The sequence below is a fragment of the Eublepharis macularius genome, chromosome 4, assembly GCF_028583425.1.
Source record: "Eublepharis macularius isolate TG4126 chromosome 4, MPM_Emac_v1.0, whole genome shotgun sequence".
In the NCBI taxonomy this organism is placed as follows: domain Eukaryota; kingdom Metazoa; phylum Chordata; class Lepidosauria; order Squamata; family Eublepharidae; genus Eublepharis; species Eublepharis macularius.
The window spans coordinates 93850025-93869889 of NC_072793.1; the positions used below are offsets into that span (position 1 = coordinate 93850025).

Sequence of the window (19865 nt, forward strand, 5' to 3'; positions counted from 1 at the left end):
GGTTATGACCAGCAGTTTGAACTGAACTGTGAAATAAACTGGCAACCAATGCAGTTGTTTTTAAATGGGCAGATTGAAAAGAAGAAAGGTTTACCATTTTTCCTAGTAAAGTTGCAAGCAATAATTAATGCGACTATCCTGTTCAAATACATAGTGTTAAAATAGCAAAGATTTCCTTCTTAATCACCTGTCAAGAATCTTTGGGACTGGTACTCTTACTGTAGGGAATTGGGAGGTGGCAATGTGACCACAGCTACAGAGCTATGTAGGTGTACAGCTCCTCTGAGATCCTTCCACTAGTGACTTGTGTGCTCCCCCAGCCCTCCTGGCCAGCTGACTAGGGGAAGCTTAGAGCTGAAAGTGCTTCTTGCACTTTCATCTTCAAGTTTCCTTTATCATATGGCTAGTAGTAGTTGGGCAGCCTGCATAGGTGAGAGGAAAGCAGGGTGATGCCATGTGGGGGAGGGGTTAAGAGACAACAGGAGGCAAAAGTGATTGTAGTGCTAGGAGGTAGATCTGAAATAGAGAATGAAGAATGGGCCAACAAGGTGGGAAGCCAAGATAAGAGGAAATGGAGAAGGAAAAGCAGGGTGAAGAGGAGACAGTGCAGAGGTGTGATCTTTGGGGAGGAATGAGGTTCCCCTCTAGCCCAGTGAATCTTCATGATCCTGTACTATGTTTATAAATCACAACAAGCCTGTGGCTTGAGTATCAAGTGCCAGAAATCAAGTATAGCTTTCAGAATTAATTCTTGCTAAATTTCCCATGCCACGCCCCCAAATCACCTGATGATGGTTGGAGGACTTTGGGAATGGAATGGGATATGATATGGGAGACTTCAGTGGATTCAGTAGTGGTTCTGTAATATAGCAGATTTCTGTTTGTTCCTACTGGGACTGGGCCCAGCATACCTTCGGGACTGCCTCTCCCCATATGTTCCCCGGAGGTCGCTTCGATCAGCCACTAAGCACTTGCTGATGGTCCCTGGCCCCAGGGAGGTCCACCTGGCCTCTACCAGAGCCAGGGCCTTTTCGGTCCTGGCTCCAACCTGGTGGAACTCTCTGTCTGAGGAAACTAGGGCCCGGCAGGATTTGTTATCTTTCCGTCAGGCCTGCAAGATGGAGATGTTCCGCCAGGCATTTGGTGGGGGCTAGGCTGTTCTCTCGCCAGCCATACCACGGAAGACCTTCCACCACCCATGCAGGAAAATGCTGTATTTTAATATTTTATACCTGCCAATTTTAATTGTTTTGATATAATGTTTTAATGTTTTTATAATGTTTTTACTGTTTTAAACTGTTGTTAAACCGCCCTGAGCCCGTCTGATGGGGAGGGCGGTCTAGAAATGTGATAAAATAAATAAAATACTGATGCAACCCACACTTAACCTTTGCTTACCAAGGGCTTTTGGTGGAAAGGGGGAATTGGCAAAGATATGTTCTCTGAACTCTTTATCTATTTGCATTTTTTCACATCTAAACTTTAGGTTGCTCTGTGGGTTTGTATCTTATAGGGTACCAAAAGCAAAGCCAGTTTGCCCAACTTCCTTGATCATATAATTGCCTCAGTGGTAGAAAACAAAAAGATGTCTGATGCCGCTAAACGAGCAAGCAATTTGCCTGACACACAGAAGGAAGTGAAAGAAATGGTAATGGGATTAAATGTCCTGGACCCACACACTTCCCATTCTTGGCTCTGTGATGGAAGGCTTTTGTGTCTTCATGACCCCAGCAACAAAAACAACTGGAAGATCTTCAGGGAATGTTGGAAACAGGGCCAGGTAAATCAAAGTGTTAACCTGATCATATTCTGGATTTTTGTGGCAATATTTACATGGACCTTCACATCAGGTAGCTACTTTGTACAAGCTTTTTGATGCCTGTACAGGCTTAAGTTGTATGAAGTACAAGAAAATACTGTTAATTCTGCATTCACATGTGTGATGCAAGCGTAGAGATTTGTTTTAAAAATATTGTACTGAAATAAAACTGTAGAGGTTGGATCCTAACTTTTTCCTTTCATGTGGAGAAGGATGCATCCCCTTGCACAAGATTTCTGTTGATTTCCCTTCACCATTGAAAAACACTGCCCCCCATTGTTCCCAAGGAACCATTGACCCCCCCCCCCCCCAGAGCTGCAGTTTGGGGAGCAACAACACGTAGCTGTGGGGAAGGTAAGGAGGAAAAATTTAGTTTCACAATTGCATTGCCACTTGCGCCACTTAGAATCCAGTTCTTATATTTCTAACCTTCAAAGCTAGGAAGTTAGGCTAGAAAAAGGAAGACCACTGGCCTTTGTAATTCCTGTGGAGGAACACCATTTTTTAATCTGTTTAGATGAGCTACTCATCCAGTAATTCAGCACAGATGCTGGTAAGAGAAGGTCTTTCAAATCACGGCCTGGAAAAACTTTCTCCACTCGCCTCTGCCCCCGTAATATTCAACCTGGGGAGGAATTCTGGGGAACTCAAAAGCTTATGCACTTATTTGTGTCATTTTAACTGGCCTCTATAATATGGATTGTGGCTTATTTGGGGTTTTAATTTTGGACTTGTATGGCTCCAACAACTTTTGTAGAAAATGTATGCAATAATTGATGTGCTCCATAACCAGGATTGTCTCGGCAGAATTGCTAGGACTCTGGAGGTGAGGATTCTGTCTCTAGTATAACTTCTTGCCCTCTCCATGGCTTACACAAATAGAATGTTATGTGAAATAAGTAAACATTTAATTTGCATACACTGATACAGCCACTTTTGTTGTCAGGGAAGGTAATTTTTCTGCGTGGTGTAAAAGCAAGCATGCTCAAAAGAATTTATATTCATTGTCCAGTAGCCCCTTTGTGGTTTCATTTGTCCTCTTGCATCCCATGTAGTTTAATTACATGATACACTAATAATAACAACCACACAAGGCCAGGGTTCATCTAGAAAAGATGGTTAGATGACTTCTGATAGTTCTGTTGTGTATTTTTCCACAGCCAGTTCTAGTTTCTGGTGTCCATAAGAAGCTGAAGCCTGAACTCTGGAAACCAGAGGCATTTAGCCAGGAATTTGGAGATCAAGATGTAGATCTGGTTAATTGTCGGAATTGTGCCATAATCTCAGATGTGAAAGTGCGTGACTTTTGGGATGGCTTTGAAGTCATTTCTAGTAAGTGATCTCTAATTCTTGAAGGTATTAATCTTTTTCCTTCTGTGAATTCTGCTAACATTCGGTGTGCAATTAACTGCAATGGAAAAAATTATTGAAGCATTGGTACCCTCCCAAGCCAGGCCAGGATTTTTAAAAATCATTTTTTGTTGTAAATATTTGTTTTACCTCTCGGTGATTATATTCAAGGAAACTTACACAATAAAACTATAATTCTTAAAAAGTCAGAGAAAACAATCAGTGGTAAAATAGTAGCAGTAGACATAATATGGATAGCAGTAGGATATGATCATAATTATCCTAAAAATGTACTAAGACTACCCTTTAAAAATACACACTAAGGCCAGTGGCAGACAGTAAAAACAGTAAACAAGTAACTCAGTGAGGTAGCAAAAACAGAGGGGGTCTAAAAGGCTTGAGAGAATAAAAACATCTTTGCCAGGCTCCTAAAGTATGCAGATTTGACCCCCAAGGTAAGCCTCACTGAGGGAGTGTGTTCCAGAGTATAGGCAGTACCTCTGAGAAGGCCCTCTTTCTAGTGCAAACCCGCCTGGCCTTTTATTTGCCTTGTAGGCATCAACTCTTTGTCTTTCTGTTTGATCCTTTGTGTGTAACACCTTCCATTATTTCAATTATAACAGGTTTTATAGTTGCTGAGGCAAAAAATACTAAGTTGATCAAGGTTTTAAGCGGATAGCCATGTTGGTCTGCAGTAAAACATTTGAGTCCAGTGGCACCTTAGAAACCAACAAGATTTTCAGGGTATAAGCTTTTGGGAGTCTGAGCTCCTTTCTTCAGATACCCGATACCTGAAAATCTTGTTGGTCCATTAAATTGAACAAATTTGTGCTTAAACTGTTTCTTCTGTTTCTGTTACTTGCCCTGGAACTATAACACCTACTTCTGCCCCCGTAGGTTCTGATATCAGACTTTATTTTTTGTTTATACAAAGATCATTACATATGTTTATTAGTTTCTGTTCCGTGACTGTGCACATTGGTTATTCTTTCACATCTGCTGTGTTTTTGCCCTCTGTGTAGTATATCAAGGTTTAATCTTTTCTCACAATAGTCCTGTGACATAAGTCAATTTAAAAAATGTTAATTTACCTGCAGCTTTCTTGTGAACTTCATGGCTAATTTGGGGTTTAAACTCTCCCTGACTTGCTACATTTTACTGGCTATCGATTATAGACTTGTAACCCCCTTAGTGTACAGATTTAGGAGGAAGGACAAACTGGTAGTGGGAGAACATCATTCCAACTAAGTGAAACTACTTCTTTGTAGAGCGCCTGAGAGCAGATGATGGACAGCCTATGGTACTGAAGTTAAAGGACTGGCCTCCAGGGGAAGATTTCAGAGACATGATGCCTACAAGGTAAAGTTTTTTGTTACTCTTATTCTGTGACTTAGCAAGAATTGTTGGTGTTTTGCTATAATGTTATCTTTCTGTTTTCAGGTTTGAGGACTTGATGGAGAATCTCCCACTCCCAGAATACACCAAGAGGGATGGAAGACTAAATTTGGCATCTAGGTTGCCAAGCTACTTTGTACGACCTGATTTGGGTCCCAAAATGTATAATGCTTATGGTAAGTAGGCTGAAAGACTATGAATTTGGGATGTTTATACTCATAATTTCTCTAACATAAATATCAAATGCTTGGAGTGGAAAAAGCAGCTTAGTTACTTTTAATCTTTTTGCCTATAGTTTAATTTCCTTTTGCTAGATAGCTTGTTTTTCAGTAGATTTAGTATTAGCAAAATATATCAAGTGTTCCGCACAAGCTTTTAAGGGTAAATGCAACTTTATTATAGGTGGAAGACATTTGGTAATCAAAGTATAAATAGAACAGTCTTGTCAGACTTGAAGGAAACCTGGTGAGATTGAAAAAGTTCGATATATATCAGATTTGTGTGAGTTCACTGCCTTATACTTTGAATTCAAAGGAGCAGATGAGCTTATACACCAGTTTATGTCGATATTAAGTTGTCTGCAGTGTTGGTCAGCAGAACTTTCCAGGTATTAAAGTGGTTGTTTGATCTTCCCATTCTAGAGAAGAGAGCTTTGACTCTTAAAAGCTTATGCCCTGAAAATCTTGTTGGTTTCTTAAGGTGCCACTGGACTCACATCCTGCTGTTATACTGCAGGCCAATAAGGTTACCTACCTGAACTCATTTCAGAGGGAAGAGCTCCTTCTGAGACCCAATAGTGACAACTTTGAGATTTTTTGGATGAAATCTCTCTCTCTCTCTTATCCTCACTGATTTGGACTTCACTGTTGGTGCAGATCTGGGTGAAGGATCTGCCTGTCCAGTTTTCATATATAAGTTTCAGTTGTCATTGCCTGACAAAGTTGACAAGATTCGTAAAGATTTAAGCCCCACCATTTGTTCCCTTGCCCATCTTGGCTGGGAAAAATCCTTGCGTTAAAAATGTTTTGAACACTGAGGTAAATTGTTGGACCTGGCTGGTCTGAATAATAATAGACCAGTTTCATGTTTACTTTTTTTGGGTAAAGTGATCAAGCAGGCAGCTGTAGGGCAGCTCGAGGAATTCTTGGGTGAAACAGCATTTTTTATTTTATTTTTCAGTGTTTGGGATGGAGACCACATTGGTTGCCCAGGTTAACAGTATCCAAAGAAGGACATTCAACTTCTGTTAATTCTTTCTGTCATCAGCTTTTGATACAATTGACTATCAAATCCTTTTGAAGTGTTTGAGATAAATGAGAGAGGCACTGCCTGGCAGTAGTTCTACTTTTCCCTAATGGGTTAGTGGCAGAGTGTAATACTAGGGAATTATCACAGTACTCCTTCCGCTTTGTACTGCAAAATTCTAGCTCGTGCGCAGTACTTCTTAATATCTAAATGCAAGTTTCAGGGAGAGGGTAGTGTGATGTCTTCAGTATGCTTCTGATCTCCAGCTCTACTTTTCATTTTCATTAAATCTGGGAGCAGCAGTTTATTCACAGAATGCATGCTTAAACACAGTTACGGGCTAGATGAGTGCTAACAAGTTTAAAATTTAATCAAGACAGTGCATTGGTTATGATGGGTGAATCTTATTTTGAAGGGTTGGGTGTTCTGCTTATGCTGGATAGGAGATACACACCTCCTGAAGGATAAGATGCATAATGTCCGGATTTTATGGGATCTTGACTTGCCAGTGGATTCTCAGGTGAAGGCAGTGAAAGGGGTTGTTACAGTGTTCTGTGTGGGGCTGCTTTTGAAGAAGATTTGTTAGATACAGCTAATGCAGAATGCTGTGACTTATTGACAGGGTCAGGCCAAAGGGACTACATTCTTATTTTGGCTCTTCTTTGCTGACTGCCTGTATACTTTGAGGGCCCAATCTTAAACTGTTCGTAATTTCATTTTAAAGCCACTTATGGTCTGAGGCTTGTATTATCTACAGGAGCACCTATTTCCCCACATTGCTCTTGGAGTCATTAGATTTAAAGTGCTGTTTCATGTCACCTTTTTTGTGACTAGCCTGCGAGGGTGCAGAGTTGTGCCTTCTCTGTGGTGGGCCCTTCATGGCCTTGGCCCCTCATATCTGTGCAGTCACCTCTCCCTCTATGCTCTGCCACAGCAGCTTTGCTCATCTGAACAGGACCCTCTGTAGATACTGCCCTGCAGTTAAGCAAAATCAACACTCTCCTGGCTTTCCACAAACTGTGCAAAACTGAATTATTCAGGAGGGCTTTCTACCCAGATTATAAGGCTGTGTCATAAGAAGTAGCTCAGAGATCCCTTGGTAGGGACTATATGCTATGCTGTTGGGCACTATCTGCTGATGTAGACATGTGCCTACTTGTTAAAGATGCCATGTAAATTAGTTATCCTTTGTTTCAGAAAGATTTCATCTCTGTGCTGGGCTTTGTTTGTTTTCCAGTTTTCTGCTACCATACTCTGTTGTATCTTTCACTGAATGTCCTAACTGCTGTTCATTATAGTAGTTCGCTCAGTGAATATCCTAACTGTTGATTATATTGTATTTCACTTGCAATGTATAATCCGCCTTGGATCTCAGTGAGTAAGGCAGACTATAAATAAAATAATAATATGTTCTGGGGTATGCTTCCTCTCGAAACACAGTTAGCTACATCTGGCTTTTGCGTGCTGTTGTCTAAATAAACCTTTACTTGTGGCTGGCTGAAGACAGTTGGGCCTGGATTTCTTTCTGCTGTTTTTACGAATCCTGTTAGAGTTGAGTCTTCTGTAAGTGCCCCATATACCAATGAAGCATATAGAAATAACAAGTAAGGTTAGGTTTGATGTTAATGGTCTCTTTTCTTCCTTTTCACTTAGGGCTGATAACTGCAGAAGACAGGAGAGTTGGCACAACCAATCTTCACCTGGATGTATCAGATGCAGTTAATGTCATGGTATATGTTGGAATCCCCATTGGTGAAGGTGCCCATGATGATGGTAACCTATATTTTAAGTTTTTCAGAAAAAAAGAGGTGATCCAAGTATTACTTAAGTGTTGCCAATAACATTTAGCATTAGCCTACTGTATTGATTTCAGTATATTTTTGTTTTGTTGTGTGTCGTTCTGTGTTGCTGTTTGCACATTCATAGGATACTTGCAGAAAACACATTATAGGGTCAGTAAAGGGCAAATGTCTTAGCTAGTTCGTGATATAAAATACCTCCTCCCATGAGTGAGTAGGTTTGTCATCTTGTTTTGCCTTGTACTATCCTTATACTGTCCTTCAAGCTTCATGAGGAGCACCGTGGAAAAAATAGTGTCTCAGGACAACAGTCAGAGTGGAGTTCTAATACAGATACCAACTGGGAATTTATGTGCAAACTGTGCCTGTGTGATAGATGGGTGGTACAGCATTCTAATGATTCTATTTGATTTTGTTAGGCATAAATAAGCTTACCTTGTATATCTGAGCAAAAGCTGTTGTAATTATATGTAGTTTAGGAGGAATATTGTTTTCTTCAAAATATTAAGATATATTGATTTAACCCTTTTTTCCTTGGGATTCACTTGATGCTAACCTTGTGCCGATCAAATTATTGCAAGAAATACTACACTAAAGACCAGTAAACAGATTTACAATGCTGTCCTTTCAGAAGTGCTGAAAACTATTGACGAGGGGGATGCAGATGATGTTACAAAACAGCGAATTCATGAAGCAAAAGAGAAACCTGGGGCACTGTGGCACATCTATGCTGCTAAGGATGCTGAGAAGATCAGGGAGCTTCTTCGGAAGGTACAATGATGAGTGGAATCTTTTAACAGTGGGAAAAGTTAGGGTTGTTGCTTAGTCTACAGTTGCTAGTGATCTCTTCTGTCTGATATTTTTGTTTTGCGTAAATGAGCTTGAACAGTTGATCCAATGTTTAGCATTTTGATTCTTTCCATTGTACCTGTGATCAACCATAAAACCCGCTAAAGCAAAGCTGAATATCTTAGTGAAATGACTTGGAAAGGAGAGGATAGTCTTTCAGAAACAGTTACAGAAGAAACATACTTAAATGATTGAACTGTGATATTTTTGCATTAGGTTGGAGAAGAACAAGGCCAAGAAAATCCTCCAGATCATGATCCAATCCATGATCAAAGTTGGTATCTGGATCAGACATTACGTAAACGTTTGTACGAGGAGTATGGAGTGCAAGGCTGGGCAATAGTGCAGTTCCTGGGAGATGCTGTATTTATTCCTGCAGGTGCCCCTCATCAGGTGAGTGTGGAGTAGCTAGTATGCTAAATGTTAGTGTGTAAAATTAAGTGTTGTTTTTTAATTAAAATTTGTATTCAGCTGGGTTTTTTCTTAATTAGTAAATGATATCAGAGCAATAATCCTCCCCAGGAATATTCCAATCTGCTCACCCTAAATATTCAGAACGTTATCTGTTCCATAAAAGGAAGTGTAGCACACTGAATTTCAAACTTGGTGAAATTTCAGAAGCCAAAATAGGGTCTGAGAGAATCCCATGATCAAAGGTTCTGTTTTCAATTCCCAATAGTTTGTTGTCCCCCCATAGGTACTATTCGGAGTCTCAGCCTACATTTCATTCTCTGTGCTGTAGCATAGTGGTTAAGAGGCTGGACTCTGAGCTAGCACTCTGCTGGTTTGACACCCACTACTGCTATGAACTCTGCAGGTAGCCTTGGGTAAGCCACTTCTCTCAGCCCCAGCTCTCCAGTTGTATTGTGGGGATAATAATAACACTGACTTTGTTAATTGCTCTGAGTGTGGCACTAATCTGCCCAGAAGAGTGATATATAAGCACATGGTTATTATTATTATTCCATTCTTAAAGTAAAATACAATCCAGGTATTTTAAATACTTGGGTGTTGAAAGTAGAACAAATTAAGTAAGATAATAATAATAAAGTTTGCTTCAGTGTGAATTTAAAAATCAGGGATTCTTTAAATGTGTGAATTTGTTTCTATGCCACTTTATATGAAATGCTATAGGTGCTTAAAACAAAATAACAAACAGTTATACCTATTCCCATATCATCTTTACTCCCTATTTAACAGCACAAGTTTGTTCACTGTCATTTAACCTTTATCTGTCTCCACTGGTTAGAAATTCCACTGCCTCCCTTGAATTAGGTATAACAACAACAACATTTGATTTATATACTGCCCTTCAGGACAACTTAATGCCTACTCAGAGTGGTTACCAAGCAGTGTTGTTATCATCCTCATGATAATCACCCTGTGTGGTTGGTGGGACTGAGAGAGCTCTGAAAGAGCTGTAACTGACCCAAGGTCATCCAGCTGGCTTCAAGTGGAGGAGCGGGAAATCAAACCTAGTTCTCCAGATTAGAGTCCTGCCACTATCAATCACTATATCAAACGGATTAGAAAGAACTACTTGATCCTGTTAGCAAGGATTCAGAAATTTTGTGCCTGGTGAGAACTATTACTTGATCTGCTTAAGACTGAGCCATCTGCCTTTCTTTCTTACCTTGCCCATTTTGAAGGTATAGGCTCTGAAGATTGCCTGCTGGATGCATATTCAGTAGTCCATTTTGGGGGGCTTTATACCTCTAAATTCAAATTGCCATTTCATGGCAGATCTTTTTACACTGCCATGGGGCATCTTAGAAGTACTGGAATCTTTTAAAGGTGCAAATAACTGCCATGCATGCATATTGGCTTGGATCCTAGAGAAAATAATTGCAAATTTCTCCCCAAATTTAGTCTGTGTAGATAAAGAGATTGGTGCTTGTTTCATAATAGGAGGTTTTTGATTGAAAACTTTAAAAGATATGTCTGGAACATCTGATCTTTCTCTGTCAAACATGTGGATCATGAATATGTTCCACATAAAGTTCATGAGGAACTTTAATTATCCTGTTGAATTACTCAGCTTTGTGATTATCCAGCATCCAGTTCTTTTGATTATTTTTGCAGGTTCACAATTTGTATAGCTGCATTAAAGTAGCAGAAGACTTTGTATCTCCAGAACATGTGAAACATTGCTTCCGTCTGACCCAGGAGTTCAGGCACCTGTCTAACACTCACACAAATCATGAGGATAAACTGCAAGTAAGCACCAGTTATCCATATGGGACAGTTTTTTAGCTGAAAGGTTTCTGAATGGGTGAGCAAAGGGGAGGGGGGATACATTATTTGCAACAACAAAAAAAAGTGTATGCTTGACATTGACTAAAAGTCAGCTCTGTTTCTTTTCTTTGAGCGATTTTTATAGAAACAGTGACAGTTTTGTGTGTTTTTTTTCATAATACCACATACACATTAAAAGTGTAACTTGTAGTTAGTCTTGATTTAAAATTCCTTTTTATGCTACTGTTGAAAATAAAACAGTTTTTTGTTGAAGATTATCATAGCAAAGCAAGATATTAAATACATGCAGTTGGCTTTATGTTCTCTAGATTTTGGCTTTAACACAACACATGTTAACTCTGTATATGGGAATTTAAGGTATATCATTTTCATAAAGTGCACCTTTTGTGTAGTTTCTAAACACTAGGTATTTACTTTTCTCCGATGGTCAATTGGGAGTGGGTCAGTCCTCACAAAAGAGAAGCGGCGACTCCTCTCCAGTGCAGGGTCAGTCAACTGAACGATCCCAGAAGGGGAGGGGCTTCTGTAGCTCAAGTTTTTCCTGGCCCTGCCTGGGTGCAGGATGTCGACTGAGAGTGCTGTCGCACACATGATCCCAAACAACAACAACAACAACAAAAAGACAACGACAAAGCAGGAGCAAGAAGAGAGAGCTCGCAGGAGAAGGAAGACTTTCAACCCTCTCCCCCTTACTGGCCTTATGTCGCAAGGCAGCGAGCAGCGGAGCCGACAGCGCTGGGCTAGCCCAGTTTCCACGACTTGTGCTCAGACTCCTGCACCGGGTTTTTTTCAGCCTTTTGGCTTGGAACTCCCCCTACTTCTTGCTGGAACCTGCTGGGGGTCGCAGTTGAGTCTGCAACGCCAGCAGAGGCTACAACGGGCCAACAAGCCTTCCCTCAGCCATCGTGCGGCCACTCAGAAGCCTCCTCACACACTAGAAAAAAGGCACGCTGACAAAAGTGCAGTAAGACCTTTAAGGATTATTTCCTTTTCTCTTCAGGCTCCTCCGAAACTCCCTTTTTTCTGTGGAGACTGTTTTACCTTTCCCACCTTCTTTATTCTCACTGCATACTTGTTATTTTTGGCGGGAAAGAGGATAGCTATGGCTACCAAGATGGGGCTAGTGCCAAATATGGCGGTAGGGGGTGCCCTTTGCGAGCTAGAACTCCCTAGTTCCCCAAACTAAGTATCATCTCACCAGTCTCCAGTGGATCACAGTGAAAATGGGGGGGGGGTTCTGATCTCACAAGCCAGGAAGTTAAAACCCACCTTCTCTCCTGGCTTGCTTCAGAGTTGATTGAGAAAGAGCATGGCCTACTAAAATGAGAGGCTTCCTCAGCAGATAGGGGTGGTAGGTGCCTCAAAAGAGCTCACCCTTTGAAGGCAGGCAAGTGGAGGGGGCCATCCCCCTACCTACCAGTTTAAAAAAAAGGGGGGGAAGGGGATGAAGGCTCATCCCATAGAGAATCTAGCCCCTTTGAAGATGATCACTCTGGTTCTGAAATGTCAGACTTATCTTCAACTAATGAGGAGGGTGAGCTATCAGAGGAAGAGGAGGACACCATGGGCACTATTCAAGTGTGACTTTTTCCTCCGGAGATCTATGCCAGACTTCTCCCTAAAGAGCTGAGGGCTCTAGAGATCACGTCTACATGCACAGATAAAAAGGAAGTGCGCAGTCTGCATTCCCACAGGGGTCAGAACAGGTGCTGCCCAAAAAGGGAAGTATTCAAACTGGTGTTCCACTTCCTGCTGTTTTTCATATTATGAAGGCAGAATGGGAGATACCAGCTAAATCAAAGGCCAGCCAGCCAATTGTTTCCGAACTATATTCCTTTACTTCTGATTCTGCCAAGGAGATCAAGTTGCCTATAGTAGATGGCCCGGTATCTAGCTTGGCAACCAATTCTGTGCTCCCTATGGGGGTAGATGGTTTTCCAAAGGATCCTTGTGATAGAAGGATTGAACAGGCGCTACGCCGGAACTTTGAGGCCTCAGCAACTTCAATTAGAGCCTCAGTAACTGGATTGCTATTTGCCAGAGCAGCCTTTTCCTGGGCGTCAGAGCTAGCTGCAGCTGAGAACAATGTTCCTAAGGAAATCAAGGATGAGGTCAAGAAAATTGCCTTAGCAACAGCCTTCACTGTGGCTGCAACCATAGATGCCTTCCAGTTCTCCTCTAGAGCCATGGGATTTAACGTTGTGGCAAGAAGGAACACGTGGTTGTGGAAATGGGAAGTAGACCCCTCAGCCCAGGCAAAGGTGGCGGCAATTCAGTTTAAAGGGACTAACCTATTTGGGAAGGCACTTGAGAGAGATCTTGTGGAAGACAAGGAGAAGAAGAAGGTGCTTCCGTCAAAAAAAGAAGAATCCTCAACATAAGCAGAGGTTTCGACTTCCGGTTTGGGATCCATGAAGGTCTAACGCAGTTCAGGGAGCTGAGCTGCCCGTGCCGCTGTTTGTAGGGGCTGGAGGGGCGCAAATTGCCCATAGCCCCCTGTTCTCAGGTGGAGCACAAGAAAGTACGCTCAAGACCTCGAGAGTGTGTTTATCTCGGGTGTGAGGGGGGGTCTACGCAATGATCCCCCATCCACCCTTGAGGTCCCACTCGTAGACAGGCAGCCAAGATCTCTGCAGCGGCTCTGGAGTCAATTTCTGACATAAGACCCTCATGCCCAAGCCTCAGCAACACAAAGAAGTACTTTGAATCGATTGGATAATTGAAGCAGTGATTACAACCCAAGAGAAACGTCTAAGAAGGTAAAGATTGCTATCTCTCAGTACGGGACAGATTATAATAAGAAATAAAGTGATAAAGAGAACTAGAAAACTGCGAGAGACTTAATAAATAATTGAGAAAGTTCCGGCAAATAAATTGCTAAGAAGTGACTTTTTAAAGAGAAGTTAGAGCGGAAAAATGAATATTGTTTACATACCTGCGGCTTTATTGTTTACATACCTGTGGACTGTGAGAAAGTTTCAGTATCGCGAGAGCTGCTGTGTAACAGAGAGGAACAGGAAGTGTGTCACAACCATAAAGAGACGGGCGAGAAGCGGCTTGTAACCAACGGAAGTGGAATATTGCCATTTTGAAGAAGGGCAGAGTTTTGACTTCAAGGAAAACGGAAGTAGGACATCTTGGATAAGGGTAAGGACGGCAGCCTCAAATAAGATCATAGAGAAAAGACGCCTGGCATTTTGGATTTCGTAAACACTAACTTTTGGAAAAACAATTTAAATTTGGACTTTTAAAAATAAAAGAAAAGAATAAATGTGTGCTACGGAGTTAAGGAAAAGAGCGGACTCGTGGGAGCGAAGTAAAGCTAGCCCCACAATGTCGAAAAAGGACTGGCAGACGGCGCTGGAAAATTTAGATTAAAAAGTAACAGAGGGAAATAAAGAGATGGAGAAAAAAGTCATGGAAGGAAATAAAGAGCTTAAAGATATGATGCAAGAGATGGCGAAAAATTTGAAGGACTTTAAAGAGGCATTTAAATTGGAGATGGCAGAGCTATCCAAAAATATGGATCAAGTCCAAAAAGACTTACAAGTCACACAGCAGAGAGTTAAAGCAGTAGAAAACGCGGCTGACACCTTGGCGGATGTGCACAGAACGGAGATGAGAGGAGTGAAGGGAAGAATGGCCGTAGCTGAATGTAAACAAATGGAAAAACAACTCAGATTTCGTGGAATCCTGGAAGTTTTGGAAAAATCAACCCAAGAGCATATTACAGAAATTTTGGCAGGTTGCCTGGACAAAGAGGAAGTGGAAATAGCAGCTCTTTTGGATGTGGCATACAGGATTAATTCAAAATTCACGGCTCAAAAGAACCTACCAAGAGATATGATTGTGCAATTTACAACTAGAAGCATCAGAGAGTCAATTGTGAGCAAACAATTCCAAGATCTATTAGAAGTCGACGGGAAAGCGGTGAGAATCATGAAAGAGCTGCCCAGATCGGTGCTGTTGGAGAGGAAAAATTATAGAGAGCTGGTCCAGATGTTAAAGGATTTGAAAATTAGATACAGATGGGAAATACCTGAAAGGCTGGCTTTCTAATTTGGTGGAACTAGGAGGAATATCAGATCTGGTCAGGAGATGGAAACGTTTATTAAAGACAATGAAAAAGACTTACCAAAGAGTGCTAAAATTTGATCATGGAGTGTAAAATTATATCTTGGAATGTAAATGGACTAAATTCACCTTCTAAACGCAAGATTATATTCCACTGGCTTTTAAAACAAAAATGTAATATAGTGTGTTTGCAAGAGACACATATTAAAAAGCAGGATGTAAAATATTTAAAACTTGCAAAACTTGGAAACGAATTTGCAGCGGCTTCCAAAAAGAAGAAGAGGGGAGTTGTATTGTATATAAAGGAAGAGCTGCAGCCTAAATTAGTTCTATGTGATACAGAAGCCAGGTATATAGCAGTGGAAATAATTTGGAATTCAAAGAAGACTTTGGTGATTGGAATTTATGTACCTAACGGTGCAAAAGAAAAATTTTTCAAGGACTTACAGAAACAGTTAGATGAACTGACGTATGATCAAATAATTTTGGCAGGTGACTTCAATGGAGTTACAAACTTGGAAGAAGACAAATCTAAAAGTGCACATAAAAAAAGAGGACTTTTGCCAAAATCTTTTTTTGTGATTAAAGAACAAGGGAGTCTGGAGGATGTATGGAGGAGACAAAACCCCAAAAATAGACAATATACATTTTATTCAGCAAGACATTTTACATTATCAAGAATTGATATGATCTGGGCCTCCAAGGAACTGGCGGTATGGACTAAGGATGTGGAGATAATGCCCAAGGTAGGCTCAGATCACAATCCAGTTATGTGGAAATTTGGGGAAAATACTAAAAGAAGAGGATGGAGGATAAATGAGGATTTGCTGCAGATAGAAGATAATATAGCGTTGCTACGAAGAGAGACCAAGTTCTTTATACAATATAACATGAATAAGGACGTGCCAACTCACAAGGTATGGGACACATACAAAGCTGTGACAAGAGGAATATTAATGGACTTAAATGCAAGAGAGAGAAGGAGAAAGGAAGAAAAGAGACATGAAATTATGGAAAAAATCAAAGCCAAAGAGATACAACTTAAGAAAAGACCAGGGAAGAAGAAAATATATCAGGATATAAAAATTCTGCAGGAACAATTGACGGCAATGAATAATAAAGAATTGAAGTGGAATTTGAAAAAAATGAATCAAAAATCATTTGAGGGCACAAACAAACCTGGGAAATATCTAGCTTGGCAATTAAAAAAGTAAAAAGAGAAGAAAACTATTATTAAAATCCGAGAAGAGGATAAAATATTGTTGGATCAACCAGCTATTAGCAAAGCTTTTTTTAAATTTTATGCAAAATTGTACCAAAAAAAGGAGGTGAATAGAGATTCAATAGCGGAATATTTGGAGAAAACGAAGCTTCCAATGATGTCAGAGGAATGGAAAGAAAAGGGAAGTGACAGAAGAAGAAATAAAAGAAGCGATACAATCAACTAAATTAGGGAAAGCACCAGGTCCGGATGGAATAACGGCAGAGTTCTATAAAATGATGGCTAATGAATTGGCACCTTTTTTAAGAGAGGTAATTAATGAAATCTTGCAAGGCCAAAGGATTCCTGACTCATGGAACGAAGCCAACATATCGTTGATTCCGAAAGATGGACAAGATCTGACTAATGTTAAAAATTATCGGCCAATTTCATTGTTGAATAATGATTACAAGATATTTGCAAAAATTTTGGCGGAGAGGTTAAAGGGATGGCTGTTGGAATTTATTGCAGAAGAACAGGCTGGATTTCTACCTAATAGACAAATTAAGGATAACCTAAGGACAGTAATAAACGCTATTGAATACTATGATAAGCATTGTGATAAGGAAGTTGGTTTCTTTTTCGTGGACGCGGAAAAAGCATTTGACAATCTAAATTGGGACTTTATGTTTGTCACTATGGAAAAGCTGCAAATGGGAGAAAAGTTCATACAAGCAGTTAAAGAAATTTATAAAGACCAGTGTGCAGCGATTGTAGTGAATGATGATTTGACCAAAAAACTGAAAATAAGCAAAGGTACAAGACAGGGCTGCCCTTTGTCTCCATTGTTGTTTATTTTGATTTTGGAAATATTGTTGATTCAAATACGAGAGGACGATACAATTCGAGGCATAAAAATAAAGGAATTTTCCTACAAAGTCAGAGCATTTGCGGATGATGCAATGTTAATAGTAGAAGATCCAATAGACAACATGCCAAAAATAATAGATAAAATAAAGGAATTTGGAGACTTGGCTGGATTTTATGTGAACAAAAAGAAGTCAAAGATATTGTGTAAGAATATGACAAAGCAAAAACAGCAAGAACTAATGGAGATAACGGATTGTGAGGTAACTAATAAAGTGAAGTATCTAGGTATTGAGCTGACTGCGAAAAATATAGACTTATTTAAAAATAACTATGAGAAACTGTGGCTACAAATAGAAAGAGATTTGATAAAATGGAATAAATTAAACTTGTCATGGTTGGGAAGAATAGCAGCAGTGAAGATGAATGTGTTACCACGTGTGATGTTTTTGTTGCAAACAATCCCAATTATCCGAGACTTCAAACAATTTGATAAATGGCAAAGGAAAATCTCAGACTTTGTCTGGGCAGGCAAGAAACCCCGTGTGAAAATGAAAGTATTATAAGATTCGAAAGAAAGAAGTGGACTGCAACTGCCAAATATAAGATTATACTATGAAGCAATATGTTTGGTATGGCTAAAAGATTGGATAACGTTAAAAGACCGTAAACTGCTGGCTCTGGAGGGATATAAAAAACTGTTTGGATGGCATGCCTATTTGTGGTACAATAAAGTAAAAGCGGACTCTTTGTTTTTGCATCATTATATTAGAAGAAGCCTTTTCACAATCTGGAAGAAATATAAGGACTATATGGAAGATGGTATCCCCTCATGGGTGGTACCATATGAAGTAATAGATCCGAGAGCTGTTTATAATGAACAACAGTGTTTAACTTATAAAGAGATAACATTAATGGAACATAAAATGTTAAAAATAAAAACGAAAGAAGAGTTATCTCCCTATTATGGATGGTTTCAATATAGGCAAATCAGAGATCTTTACAACTCGGACTGCTCAAAAGGAGGAATAAGATTGGAAAATTCGGAACTAGAAGAAGTGATTTTACAAGAAGGTAAAAAAGAAATCTCGAAAATTTATAAAATACTTCTAAAATGGCACATGGAAGATGAAACAGTTAAAGTCCAGATGGTGAAATGGGCAGTAAATTTTCATAAAGAAATAACCATGGAAGCCTGGGAGCATTTGTGGAAAAATACATTGAAGATTTCAACTTGTACGAATATTAAAGAGAATGTATATAAAATGATGTATAGGTGGTACTTAACACCAAAGAAAATTGCGCTAGGAAATACTAATATGTCAGATAGATGCTGGAAATGTAAAAAGCATGAAGGATCATTATACCACATGTGGTGGACTTGTGAGGTAGCTAAGCAATACTGGGGAGATATAATTGAAGTAATTAATGAGGTTTTGCAAACCCAAATAAATAAGAACCCAGAATTGCTGCTACTGAACTTGGGAATGGAAGATGTTCCAATGCAGTACAGAACATTGTTATTTTACATGATTACAGCAGCAAGACTTTTATATGAGCAGAAATGGAAAGTACAAGAAATACCAACTACAGTAGATTGGATTTACAAACTGCTGTACATGGCTGAGATGGACAAAATGACAAGAAAACTGAAAGATCTTGATCCAGGAGAATACATTGCAGATTGGGGGAAATTGAAACAATAGTTAGAACAAAAATGGGATGTGAAGGGAGGACTGTGGCTGTTTGAGAATTATTAATTTGTGATGTTATAAATAGAAGAGAGAAGTAACTTTACCATTAATGGGAAAATTTAGCTATTAATTAACCTAAGCTAGTATTATTATTAAGGAGACTTTATCAAAAATATACAGTTTAAATAGTGACGTAGAGAGTGGATATATTAGTGGATTTGATATAGTATATATAAAAGAATCTGAATATGCTTAGAGTAAGAGATATAATATATATATGATTTAGAATAATATAATTGAAAATAAGTTAAGTAATAAGATAGGTTAAGGGTTGGAAAGCTGTTGGAAGTCTACAAGGAGGGGGGAGGGAAAGGGTGGGGGTTGAAATAAATTAGGTATGATGGGGAGTGTATGTATTAACTATGTACTCACCAATAAAAAAAATGTAAAAAAAAACATTAGAGCAGAGGTTTCAATCCTTTCATGACCCTAACAGGGCCTCAAGATACGGGGTCTTCAGACCATCAAAAGGAAAATGGCAACCTAGGTCCAGATCAGACAACAGATCCACAGCCTTCTCAAAGTTTGGACAATACGACAAGCCGCAGAAGCAGGAGCCTTCCACATGACTACGGCGCCCCGAGTCCGCTCATCAAGATAGGGGGCAGATTACAGGAGTTTGCGGATATATGGCATCAAACGATTGCAGATAAATGGGCTCTGGACACAGTAACAAATGGATATTCTTTGGAGTTCGAAACAAGGCCACCAAATCGTTTTTTTCAGCTTCCAAGAAATCCATCCGATCAAAAGCATCTACTTCTACTTTAGGCGATTCAACACCTAATAGAAATCAGGGCAATAGAACCGGTTCCACATGCGTGGAGGAAATGAGTTTACTCCACTTTATTCATAGTTCCAAAGAAGAATGGAGACATTAGAGCCATATTGGACCTTCAGTGGCTGAACCGGTTCATAAAGACCCGCAAGTTTCAGATGGAGTCACTTCGAACCATTGTGACGGCATCCAGAAGGGGGATTTCCTAGCCTCTATCAATCTTTCGGAAGCGTATCTTCATATCCCCATACAGGAGTCACACCAAAGATTCCTCCATTTTGCTTACGATGGGGAACACTTCCAGTATTGAGCACTCCCCTTAGCACTCAAGACCTCTCCCAGGGTGTTCACCAAAATCCTGGTGACTCTGATTGCCTTACTCAGACTGCAAGGAATATCTGTTTCCTTACTTGGACGACATCTTGATAAAGGCTCCCTCCATACAGAAGGGATTGGAAGCAGTAGATGTCATGTTGGA

General features: G+C 39.9%; 1 protein-coding gene across 3 annotated transcripts in view; it reads left to right on the forward strand.

Annotated features, from left to right (window-relative positions):
• KDM3B (lysine demethylase 3B) overlaps window positions 1-19865 on the forward strand; it is a 64373-nt gene that overhangs the window by 39166 nt on the left and 5342 nt on the right. For 2 of the 3 annotated variants that reach the window (XM_054976837.1, XM_054976838.1), the window contains exons 16-23: window positions 1514-1780; window positions 2980-3151; window positions 4438-4528; window positions 4610-4740; window positions 7463-7582; window positions 8240-8379; window positions 8674-8850; window positions 10540-10674. In XM_054976837.1, the coding sequence (XP_054832812.1) occupies window positions 1514-1780; window positions 2980-3151; window positions 4438-4528; window positions 4610-4740; window positions 7463-7582; window positions 8240-8379; window positions 8674-8850; window positions 10540-10674 (1233 nt within the window). The remainder of the gene's footprint in view (window positions 1-1513; window positions 1781-2979; window positions 3152-4437; window positions 4529-4609; window positions 4741-7462; window positions 7583-8239; window positions 8380-8673; window positions 8851-10539; window positions 10675-19865) is intronic. The other variant, XM_054976839.1, reaches the window with a different exon arrangement.